This window comes from Bos grunniens, chromosome 1 (assembly GCF_055505025.1).
Source record: "Bos grunniens cultivar Pamir isolate PY7600 chromosome 1, Bosgru_T2T1.0, whole genome shotgun sequence".
NCBI classification, from domain to species: Eukaryota; Metazoa; Chordata; class Mammalia; order Artiodactyla; family Bovidae; genus Bos; species Bos grunniens.
Window position 1 is genome coordinate 30,766,688 of NC_141165.1, and position 12,455 is coordinate 30,779,142.

Consider the following 12,455-nt stretch of genomic DNA (forward strand, 5'->3'; position numbering starts at 1 on the left):
AAAGGCTTTGGCATTGTCAATAAAGCAGAAATCAATGCTTTTCTGGAACTCTCTTGCTTTTTCCATGATCCAGCGGATGTTGGCAATTTGATCTCTGGTTCCTCTGCCTTTTCTAAAACCAGCTTGAACATCAGGAAGTTCACGGTTCACGTATTGCTGAAGCCTGGCTTGGAGGATTTTGAGCATTACTTTACTAGCGTGTGAGATGAGTGCAATTGTGTAACTTATTGAGTTACTGAGTGTTAAATAAGACAACACATGTGAAGAATTTATGACAGTGCCCAAGACACAGTATATATTCACAGGTTAGCTGCCACTACAATTTTTAGTTTAAGATTTTTTTTTTTGATGAGGACCATTTTAAAAGTCTTTATTGATATGTTACAATACTGCTTCTAATATTTATGTCTTGGTGTTTTTCTGGCCAGTGAGGCATGTAGCATCTTAGTTCCCTGACCAGGGTTCAAACTCATACACTCTGCACTGGGAGGTGAAGTCCAAATCCCTGGAGCACCAGGGACATCCTCTCACAATTTTAATTTTAGTTGTCATTTCTTATTCAAATCCTTCTCACTACTACTCAATTTCTTCATAACTCTTTCACTATGCTTTCTCAAGATTCCCTTCCATTGTAAATCAACTCCCCTAACCCTTAAGTAACTCTGAGATGTGTCTTCCACTGATTTTGTGGTTGGTTGCTCTAACAAGCCTGGCTCTGGGCTGGACAAATGGCTTCAACCACAGCCATTCAGTGGCAGGTCCTCAGGCTTCCACACCCCAGGACCAGGAGGACACTGTTCTAGTCTCCCATGACCACTGTCGGCCACTATACCTCTGCTGTCAACGTTTGCTAAGGTCTGTATCAACACCATGCTTTATCTCCCTTTCCCTTTCCATGGCTCAGACGTCGCAGTGATCATAGAACTAGAGGGGGAGTTCCCAGTCTCTGCTGGCCATAGGGAGAGAAGGTCATAGCAAACCACTTGAATCCTTGCCTAAAGCAGCCATGTTTTAAGCCCCAGACCCACTGCTAGCACCACAACTGCAGGGTATGAACACAACGGACTCAAAGTCTACCAAGGCTTGAAAACACAAGGAAACCCAATCAGACTCCTCCCCTGGAAATGTGAACGAGGAAACTCTTCAGAGGGAGCTGATGGGAAAAGATTGCAAGAGGTGGAAGAAGGCTGTATTTATTTCCAAACTGTGAAAAGGCAGAAAGTTGAAGGATATGAATGACAATAAACAGAAGCTATAAGGAAGAAAGGGTACAGAGCAAAGCTGGTAAGGAGAAGAAAAAAGCAGAACCACAGAGAGACAGAAACCACAGAGAAGAACGCTGAGAATTACCAAGTCAGCTGCTAACTCCTTTCCATTCCCAATGCTCAGGAGTGTGTGAATAGACAGCTCCTCCTGGGGGAGTGGAGGTAAGCAAGCCCATTCCTTGCAAATCTAAGAACACTCACTGGAGCGTGCCTACTCATCTGCTGAAGACTGGCACTTAGCTCAAGGTCCTGTCCACTCTACTATGTACGGCCAACGTCACAGTAACTTTAGCATCAAGTAAATGATGACTGATGCTTGCCTCTGATACCTGTGAGTGATGCTCTAGTTTAGCAACCCCCTCCCTAGACAAAGCCACAGTGGCTGCACCAATCAATGCCACCCAGTGTCCAACCCCATGCTCTAGCCCCTCTGGCCCATTCCCTACTGTGGCTGTCCCACAAGTTCATCTGTCCTTGAAGAAAGGGCTGTCCCTTTCTCTGACACCCCTGAGGTTATCAGAAGCCTTTAATATCCTGCCTTCCACTATCTGCAGTTGTAACAGTATTCTAAAATCAAAGGCAGTATCACAGACACATGACCCTTCCTTCCATTCTCCTAACCCGCATTTTCTCTAGTTGTTGATGCTGGCAGCTTATGAGTGATCTCCCCGCTATTTTCCGAACAGCTTAGTATCAACGCACTATTGTTGTCTGAATTAACTTTCAGTTTCCAATTCAGAGTTTCATTTTACATTAGGAAATAACTGTCCTGTGGTCCTCCCCCACCCCACCTCAACACATGGCCAGTTTACACGCAAGGCAGGGCAGGGATACTCTGTGAGCAACACAAAATTAAAAACCATATGAGTGACAGTGGGGTCTAATCTTTAGGACTCTAGCGTTACTTTGGGGTTTTTAATTATATATTTCATATTATTTTTACAGGGATATCAGTTGGTTGAGAAGTTAAAGACAGAGCTGCCAAGATAGTCACAGCAAGGTCCCACAGCACATTATTCAAAAAGGGAAGAATCCACAGTCAACTAATTAAACCCTCCCTTTGCTGATGACAACTCTTCATCTAATCTTCCCCCTCAAACCTCAATCAGACAAATATTCTGCACTCCCTGTCCTAGCATGGATGATCATCAGGTGCCTCGCACTGCTCTGAAGAAGATGCAATACAATCTCTATATGTAGTCTATAACCTCTTAGTCTTTTAGGATAAAGTATACAGAAGGAAATTCTCACAGATATTAAAATAATGCTCGTTTAAAACTCTAGTTTGAAAATATGGTAATTTTAGGGATTTAAAACTACCCTGGATCTAATTCTATCTAATTCTTTTTCACCAGATTCTACATTATCCACACTTTTATTTTGTTTTGTTTTGTCTTATGTTTTCTGGGATATGATACATGGCATGAGGGATATTAGTTTCCCGGTCAGGGATCAAACCCTTGCCCCTTGCACTGCAAGTGGGGAGTTTTAACCACTGGACTGCCAAGGGAGTCCCCATCCAAACTTTTAAATTTGGGGTTTCTTGTAACTGATTGCTTGAGTATGGAATAGACTAGAAGGAGGAGAAATTTTTATTTTTAGAAAGAGAAAATATTTAGTGGAGAGATTTAGAGGAGTATTAAAAGGACTAACTCCACCTCCCCACCTGCAAAAGGAATTTTGTTTATATTGTTTATATAATACTACACCTGGAAACAGTTTTTAAAAGTCTTTGCAACAATATGCTAAAATTAGAGACAATATCACAGATCTTTCAATTAAATACAAAATTAAATATTATAAAATCAAGCCTTTTACTGAGTTCACTTTTTAGTTAGGCAAAGTAACCAACATCCCACACCACAACAATTAACCAAAAGAAAGTCTGATTAAAAAAAAAAATGTTAATGAAACTTATAAACAACTGAAAAATATTGGTGTAGTATATACCTTAACATTACTTTTCTAATTCTCAGTGGTATACCTCCTGTAAGTAAAGAATGCCAATTTACTGATCTATTTTCCCCCACTGAGAAATGGCTATTTTTGGTCATGATAAAGTAACCATGGGTCTTATGTAAAAGTTCTATAATAAACTTGCCAACTCAGTTTCCACAGAGATGGAGTTCTGAGCAGAAGCCAGGAGAATTTGCTCTTCCCTCTTGTGGAATTCATGCCAGATCAAAACACAACTTCCGGGATTTCCCTGATGGCCCAGTGGTGTGGACTGTGCTCCCAATGCAGGGGGCACAGGTTCAGCCCTGGTTGGAGAACTAAGATCCTTCACGCAACATGGTGCAGCCAAAAATAAAAATGAAATAAAACACTGTTTTAAAAAAAACACACACTGTAACAAAGCTTGATAATCATTAAAGAAAAAACACAACTTCTCAGCCCTGGAAAGTACCTTCCCCGCCTTAGTTCTGTTCAGTGCTCACAGTTTCAGGTAAGGGAATGGCAGATATAATATTAATTGTGAGTAAGAAGAGGGAAGGGGCTTCCCAGGTGGCTCAGCAATAAAGAATATGCCTGCAATGCAGCAAACACTGATACGCGAGTTCAATCCCTGGGGTGGGAAGATCCTGTAGGGGAGGAAATGGCAACCCATTCCAGTATTCTTGCCAAAATAATCCCATGGACTGAAGAGCCTAATGGGCTATGGTACATGGGCTACAAAAGAGTCAGACATGAATGAGTAACTAAACAGCTAAACAACAAGAAAAGGGAAATGTTTGTAATTGCAATTAACTTAAAAAAAAAAAAATACCTGCAATCCACTAAAAGATGGAACAAAATAAACTCCTTCAGAATCTTCCAAGCTTTGGGCCATTTTTTCAGTTTCAGCAGCATCTGTGAACAGATCTGCAAAAACAAAAACAAACAACAACCGAAAAAAAAAAAAAAAAAACCCTAAAACAAAATGAAGAGGTTGGGGAGGGACAACAGAATTATGCTACATGACTATCATTCACCTGCATCAACATTTACTACAAATATTATGTGAAAGGTTGCTCACTTAAAAGGGTCAACAAAAAGGCAAGCAGCTCTAGTGTTAAGTGTGTTCTCCCACTGCAAAGGTTTACAGCCCACGGAAGGAGTAAGAGAAACAGAGGACCCTCATAGATGGGCTTTGCATGAGCAGGCCTTAGTTTCTCATTTAAATATATTTGGGCTGATCAAAAATCAATTCTATGTGTTTTTTGGCATTAAAAAAAAAATTCTCCTAAAGATAACACTCATTCTAGGTCAGCTACTATAACGACTAGAACAGTCAACCATATTAACCTATAACAACTAAGAGAGTCAACTGAAAGACTATTCTATCTAATGAGTTCTATAAAGGGCTGGTGATACATATACTAAAAGTCAATCTTTATAAAACAAACAAAAATAAATCAAGATCTAATTTAGTATACTTTTTTACTGAAGTATATAAGAAGATGAACATAGGAAGACAAACAGGTCCTAAGTATACAGCTAGAAGAATTTTCAGTGTGGATACACTCAGGAAGCCAACACCAAGATCAAGATACCAATTGCTTTTGTTCAAGTGTGAGCTTGCTTCATTTTGTTACAAGCAGCTGTGCTTCACTCATTCTCATAGCTGTATCATATTCCATTCTCACCAAACACAATTCATTCAACTGCTCTACAGCTGATATATATATAGGTAGTTTCCAGTTTTTGGCTAATTTAAACAGGCCACTTTAAATACACGTGTATCTTCCTTTTGGTAAGAATATGTACATATTTCTGGTTGTTATAAACCAAGGGATGGAATTGCGAGTCCTAGGATTTTCATATTTACACTAGCTTTAGCAGACATTGCCAAATCATTTTCCAAAGTGGGTTTTTTTTTTAAACCAATTTAAGGCTTCCCTGGTGACTCAGAGGTTAAAGCGTCTGCCTGCAATGCGGGAGGACCTGGGTTCAATCCCTGGATCAGGAAGATCCCCTGGAGAAGGAAATGGCAACTCACTCCAGTATTCTTGCCTGGAGAATCCCATCGGCAGAGGAGCCTGGTGGGCTACAGTCCATGGGGTGCCAAAGAGTGGGACACGACTGAGCGACCTCACTTTCACTTTCACTTTAAGGCTCCTTCAGCCATATGAGAGTTCCAGTTACTCTATATTCTTACTAACAATTGATACTGTCCGTGGTTTTCATTTTCACTATTAGCTGGAATTGCACAATAGCTTGATTTCTTGCTTCTCTGTTAACTAATGAAATATTTTTCACTGGCCATTTGGATACATTTGTTTGTAAAGTGACTCCTGAATGAGCATGTGAGAATGACAGCATAGATTATATGAAAAGGATCAGGACTTGGTCATAATAAATATTGTTGGCCTTACACAGTAATAATGAAAAATTTATTAAAGACAAGAAGATTAAGGAACATTTATGATAAAACTACAATGCAGGAGATGCATGTTCAATCCCTGGGTTGAGAAGATCCCCTGGAGAAGGAAATGGCAACCCACTCCAGTATTTTTGACTAGGAAAACCCATGCACAGAGGACCTGGTGGGCTATGGTCCATGGGGCCGCAAAGAGTCGGACATGACTGAGCATGCATGCACGTGTGATAAAACATTAATATGGACTGCTCAATAATTATTGCAAATTTTACTCAAAATGACAGCTATTTAGATCCATAGGTTACGTTCATTTGTTCAAAATGTCCAGATAACACTTCAAAAACTAATATATTAAGAAGAAAATACTGCTCTTAAAATCTATATATTTAAGAAATCACGTCCAAATGTCTAACTTTTAAAATCAAGATGTGGAAACTATACTAAACGGCTGGTTTGAGGGAAGATTTTGGTAACAGACAAGGAAACGGGGAAAAAATCTAGTTTGTTCACATTCTTTACTGGTTATTCTGTTCTTGCTTGAGGAATTTCTCTAAATCATCTTCTACTTGAACTGTTCTCATATGAGCTTCTTGACGGCAAGTCTTTAGGAGTGAACAGACTTCACTCAGTCTCTCCCACTGAACGCAACCAAGAAGCCTGGATGGAATTCTGGATGGATTACAGCAGAGCTATCTGAGGACGCAAAAGAATAAGCAGGCAGTCCAGCTAGGAGACTGTGACTACCACCAAACCGGCAGTGAGTTTCCTCTTTTTTCTTTTCTCTGATATCTCCTGTCCTAGAGCCAGGGACAGCATGAAACCTGAAACTTGGGTCTGCACACTGGCAGAAATCATGAAGAGCTTCTGAGGAAGCCCTCTCTTTCTGATTTGAGGAGGAGGAGGAGCCAGGCGTCTCCTACAGAACAGAGAGTGGGGAAATAATCCCCTTGTTCTTGTTTTTTGAATGCTTTTTCATTCTACCTGAATGAGAGAGAAAAAATATTGCATTTTCAAGTTTTTGCAAAAACAAATAGGAGAGATAAACCAAAAACCGATGAAGGGACTCTCTACAAGGGGTAGGAAGACAGGATGAAGGGATAGGAGAGGGAGTCAACTGCTCCTTTTATGAATTTTACTTAGAAATCACATTAAAATTCCACATTTTAAAAAAAGGCACTCAAAAAGGATGCAGCGGGGAAAACTAAAACTGAATGATAACAAAAACAAATAAACCTGATTCTTTTCAAATTAATAAACTCAGTGAAGGGAGAACAAAAAGAATTAATCCAAGTGAACTTGAATAGCATGGTTTGACCATATACGCTTACTATAAAGAAAACAAAACAACTCTGCAAACAATTTTGAATGCTGTTTGTTGCAGTGGCATGGGTCTAGTAATTCAGATTCTTCGGTGTATATTTAAAGGTTGAGCAAATGAGTATATAATATTGTGTTGGGAACTAGGGTTCTCAATGTGGAAAAAGGGAGAGAAAAGGATAAAACTGGGACCCTTCTCTCGTACACACACATACATTTCTACATTTCTAGCTCTAGCCATTGTTGTTATATATTAAAAAAAATTTTTTTAATTTATGAAATTGGATACTTATTTATTTATTTTGGAGGGCTGCACCCCATTGCACGTGGCATCTTAATTCCCCAACCATGGATTGAACCCAGGTCCTCCCATAAAAGTGTGTCCTAACCACCGGACCACCAGAGAATTCCCTCAGTCATTGGTTTTAAATACTATTTCCTCCTAAAAGGAGGCAGGGCTCACTGGAAAACTTGATGGCAGATACAAAAAACACAAGATGAACTTATCACGTTGTGCCAGAAATTAAGAAAATGCTAAAAACAGAATACAGATAGACATTTCTAAGACACGGAGGCCAGTCTGAGGAGATTTTCACTGACCAAATCTGGGACTATTGAGAATTAAAACAAATACATAAGAACTAGAAGAGTTATAACCTGCTGAATAAACTAAGAAACCATTAGTTTATATCAATAATAACAGGAAATGGAGGGCTCTTCCTAATATAACAACAGAATAAACAGAGTGGAAAATGGAATTAGAAAACACCATTTTTTGAGCCATCACAGTGAAGACTGATCCAGGTATGAAATACCAATGAAACCTGAATTTAGGGGGTGGGGGAAGTTTGGTGAAAAATGGGATATTACCTAATCGCAAATTATCTACCTACATATTACTTATGACAACAAAAAATAGTAATTATACAACAGAGAAATCAGAAAATATCTTATGCATGTGAAAAAAATTAACAGAATCAAAACAGGAATAAGGGACATTCTGCATTTCCAGGTATGTATCCTGAGAAAGACACATTGTCACTTATTTATAATTTTAGCACAAATACATTACCTAGATCTAGACATGAAAGAGCTTTCCAGGTGGCGGTAGGGGTAAAGAACCTGTCTGCCAATGCAGGAGACATAAGAGACATGGGTTTGATTCCAGAGTCAGGAAGATCCCCTGGAGGAAGGCATGGCGAGAGTGCCCATGGACAAACAAGCCTGGCAGGCTACAGTCCATGGGGTCACAAAGACATGAAATACCCAAACTGAGGGACATTTCAGAAAATAACTGACGTTCTTCAAAAATATCAGTGGCATGAAGAACAAAGCAAAGCTGAGGAAACTGTTCTAGATTAAAGGAAATTACAAGCAATCCTGGGCTTCCCTGGTGGTTCAGACCCTAAAGAATCTGCCTGCAATGCAGGAGACACGTGTTCGATCCCTGGGTCAGGAAGATCCCCTGGAGAATGGAATGGCTACCCATTTCACTATTCTTGCCTGGAAAATTCCATGGACAAAGGAGCCTGGAGGGCTACAGTCCATGGAGTTGCAAAGAATCAGACACGACTGAGTGACTAACACACACACACGCATAAGCAATCCTGGACTGGATTCTGTAGTGGAAAAAATTGCCATGAACGACAGGATTGGGACATATGACAAAACTGGAATGTAGATTGTAAATCTGATGAAAGTACTGGACCCAGTGTTAAATTTTCTGAAGTTAATAATCCCACTTGAAGGATTCTTATTCTTGGGAAGATAATATTTCTAAGAATATTAGGAAGAGGAGAATATTAGTAAGAAGATGTTCTTAGGAAATAACACAGTGAAATACTACAGGAAAAGGAGTAAGATACATGCAATCTATTACCAAAGAGCTGAGAAAATTATACAGATATTTATCTATTTTATAGCATATTGGGGATTTCGCTGGTGGCTCAGTGGTAAAAAATGCGCCTGCCAATACCGGGTATGAGGATTTGATCCCTGGGTCAGGAGAAGCCCCTGGAGAAGGAAATGTCAACCCACTCCATTATTCTTGCCTGGAGAATTTCAAGGACAAAGGAACATGGCGGGCTACGGTCCATGGGGTCACAAAGAGTCAGACATGACTGAGCAACTAGACAACAACAACAACAAGAGCGTACTGGATGGAAAGATGAATGGGTGGATAACAGACAGATATGGCAGTCATGGCAAGATGTTGAAACACGGCAAATCTGGGATAAAGGGTATATAAGAATTTTTGTACTATTTTTACAATTTTGAAATTATTTCAAAACAAAAAGCTGAAACAGTTTTCATTGTCTCTTCTTTTCCTCTGTCTCTCCATATACGTATTTATACGTAACTCAGAGATGTTTAAAAGAAGAAAAAAAAATAAAAGAGATCAGTTTACCAATTAACTTTTTATTATTCTCTCTCAATTTCATGATTTGCATACCTTTGTCATTTTTGGCTTAGAAATTTAAAATGCTTCTCTTTATTTGCTTATTAATAAGCATTCATCATTTTCCTCCAAGTATTTTTTTATTTTCTTTTTTATAGAATTAGTCATTTTTTTTACTTTTTGCTATTAAATTGTGTTTCAAATGCTTTCCTTGGCCCTATGCTACCTTAGAAAAGATATTTTCAAGTTTCCAAGTGGCTAAGTACCATTTAAATACTGTTTTTACTGTTCATTCTACTATTCTAACCATATTACATAAAAAGCTGCGATGTTCCACTCTTGCTTTTACAAGTATGGCACTGAGAAAAGGATTTGGTGGTGGTGGCTGTTGTGTGTGTGTGTGTGAGAAAAGGGATTTACACAGACTTGAAACAAAAATATAAATGAAACAGAAAGAAGAACAAAAACCAGAAAACATGTATACTCTGTTGTCTATACTTGATCAACAATTTGCCCCACAAATGACACATCACAGAATTAAAAGCATCCGTGGGAAGGAAGAAAAAAAGAATAGCATTTTGAAGCATCCAACAGAAATACTACTTTCTTTTGTAGACCAAGCATGAACACACATGAAATCTTTAAGCCTAGTTTAATTAGGGGCTCTTGGTATTAAGATCAATTCAATCTCCTAAAAGGATATCAAAAACTATGTTCTTAATGTATGAAAACAAAGTATTTACATTACAGTAAGAAAACTTAAGTCAGTTTGGTATAAGAGCAGCTCAAATAAAATAGAACAAAGAGAAGTCTGGCCTGCTACCAGGACAAAATATATTTTTATTTGGAATCACTTTATTTGCATCCTTTGCCTTCTCCATTTTGAGACTTTCTGTTCTAGTTCTTTTGCGTAATTTCTTCAGACAGATCTACTGCAAGGCCAAGACATGTGCCTTCTGCACTTAATCTGAATGTCTTAGTCGGACCCTGGAAAACTGGCTCACTGTTCTTTTTTCTCTGTAACATGGAGATGTAGTTCCACTTTCCAAACTTTGCAACTAACTTCCATGCTGATCTGATTCTCTCCTCTTTAGAAACAAACCTTTCTATCGTGACTCTTTTCTTTATTCTTGAGATTCACACAATTCATCTCCCTAAGACTGTCTTAGTTCGTACCTTTTTTAACTTGGTAAAGCCATTTCACTCTGAAACTTAGGTCTTTCTTCAGCTCAGGAAAGTTTATTTTCAAGTCTCTCTTCAATTTTTACATTTTCATAATTCTGTTTCCATAATTCCATTTTCATATTCCAGAAAAGAGACTATTATTGGTCACATATTTTTTTCCTCTGATCTTTCCTCTATCAATATGTATCTCACATTTAGTTTGTTGTAGTTTATCGAACTTGGTCACCCTCCTTCAAGGGGCTGTGTATCCTTAAATATTTTGTGCTCTCTTTCAGGTCAGGCTTGTTGGGGCTGGCAGGCAGTGAAAGGTAAGGGAATGGACACCCTTGGCTCTGGGGTTTCTCAAACTATGAGAAAGATTAGGCCTCTCCCTTCAGCCTGGAGGAGGAGTAATCAGACAAATCAGTACCAGGGTCCATCTCTACTAGGCTCTCCTGGGGTGATCAAGCCCAGCGCTTGCTTCTCCACAGCTGAGGGGATCTGCTCTTGGCTCGGCCGGCTCAATCCATAGTGAACATCTATAGCGTCCTCAACAGCCTCTAGTATGTTCACCAGTAAGACTCTGTTGGTGCCCTCTACAGACCCTGTGTCTGCAGAGTCTCCTCGACAGCTCAAGGCTTCCTTTACGCCAGCTGCAGCCATATTTACCTTACTGTTTGTCGTCCCAGCAGGAAGCAAGAGGGATGCAAGACCATAAAGAAAGACACTAGTCACTAGTAATGACATACAACCATTCACCACCACCTAATTAGTTCCTAGAGGAGAGAATGTTTATCTCATCTTCTCTAATGAGAGAGGCTATTCTCTCTCTTGGGAAGATACCCAGAGAGAAGAAATCAGTTTTACTTTATTTCTAGTAAACAAGAGTCCTGGGTAACTTTCAGTGTATGCTCAGAGTCTGATGGGGATTGCCTGGAGCAGGCAGATGTGGCATGTAGCAATTAAAAATGAAACTGCTAGGGAAAAGATGTCTCCTGATCCACATCACTGGAGGACAAGAGAGATGGGAACTGTCTCAGCTGTAGAAAAGAAATAGTGCATTCTTTCAGTTCCTTAAATGGCCCGCTCCTCTCTCCTCAGGGCCTTCTTCGCTGGTCCTCTCTGCTTGGGCTGCTCCTTGACCAGCTGCCTCCCCCATTTGTCCAATCATTCTTGTTCATCTTCAGGGCTCAGCTGAAACATCACTTCTTTAAAGAAGCCTTCTGAGTCTCCATACCAGACAAAGCCCTCCCTTTAGAAAAGGATCATTGGTTCTATTTATACTTCTCCTTCCTGGTATTTAACACTATTTTTTGGTTGTTTTTCCCCAATTATGCATTTAACACACATCTTTCCTGCTAGACTATGACCTTCATGAAGGCAGGAAGTTATCTGTCTTACTCCCACGTGTCTCCTAGCATGGAGTTCCGGGCTTGTACTTAGCACTCAATTACCTGTTAAGCGAATAAAAGCTGGAAGACATAAACATATTTCTAAGATTGAGATACCAAAAGAGAACAAAGAGTGAAGGGGAGCAGAGATGGACCAGATGAAAAGGAAAAAGAGATGATCCCACAGGGACTCAAATGGGGCCGTTAACATAGGGAGTAAGGGGGAGAAGTGAGAGAGAACTGGCCTGTGTAAAAAGATTAAGAAAATAAATCTAAAAAATGAAGATGGAACTGGCTTAGAAGAGCTTTTACACCTAAGCCTGAAGTGTTCAACCCAGAAAAGGGGTAGAAGGAACCCACCATTCAGAGTGGAAAAAATCTAGAACATCACACAAAGACACAAAGGCTCAGAATACACATCTCCAAGGAAATGACCAGGTTAATTAAGCTCTGATACACTGCGTTTCTCCTGAATATAATTCAGTTATTTTTTTCTGAATTAATTAATTGTAATTAATAATTATATAATTATTTACATATATTTATATTGTATTATATAT

General features: G+C 39.3%; 1 protein-coding gene across 20 annotated transcripts in view; it reads right to left on the reverse strand.

Annotated features, from left to right (window-relative positions):
* The window catches only part of GK5 (glycerol kinase 5), an 81,077-nt gene that overhangs the window by 13,290 nt on the left and 55,332 nt on the right, over positions 1-12,455 (reverse strand). For 10 of the 20 annotated variants that reach the window (XM_086376175.1, XM_086375020.1, XM_086375545.1 and 7 more), the window contains one exon: positions 4,033-4,127. The exons of 1 other annotated variant lie outside the window; for it this stretch is intronic. In XM_086376175.1, the coding sequence (XP_086232301.1) occupies positions 4,033-4,127 (95 nt within the window). Of the gene's footprint in view, positions 1-3,366; positions 3,547-4,032; positions 4,128-5,609; positions 6,607-12,455 lie in introns of those variants that run through there. 9 more of the 20 variants (XM_086375853.1, XM_086374758.1, XM_086375283.1 and 6 more) reach the window with 2 other exon arrangements.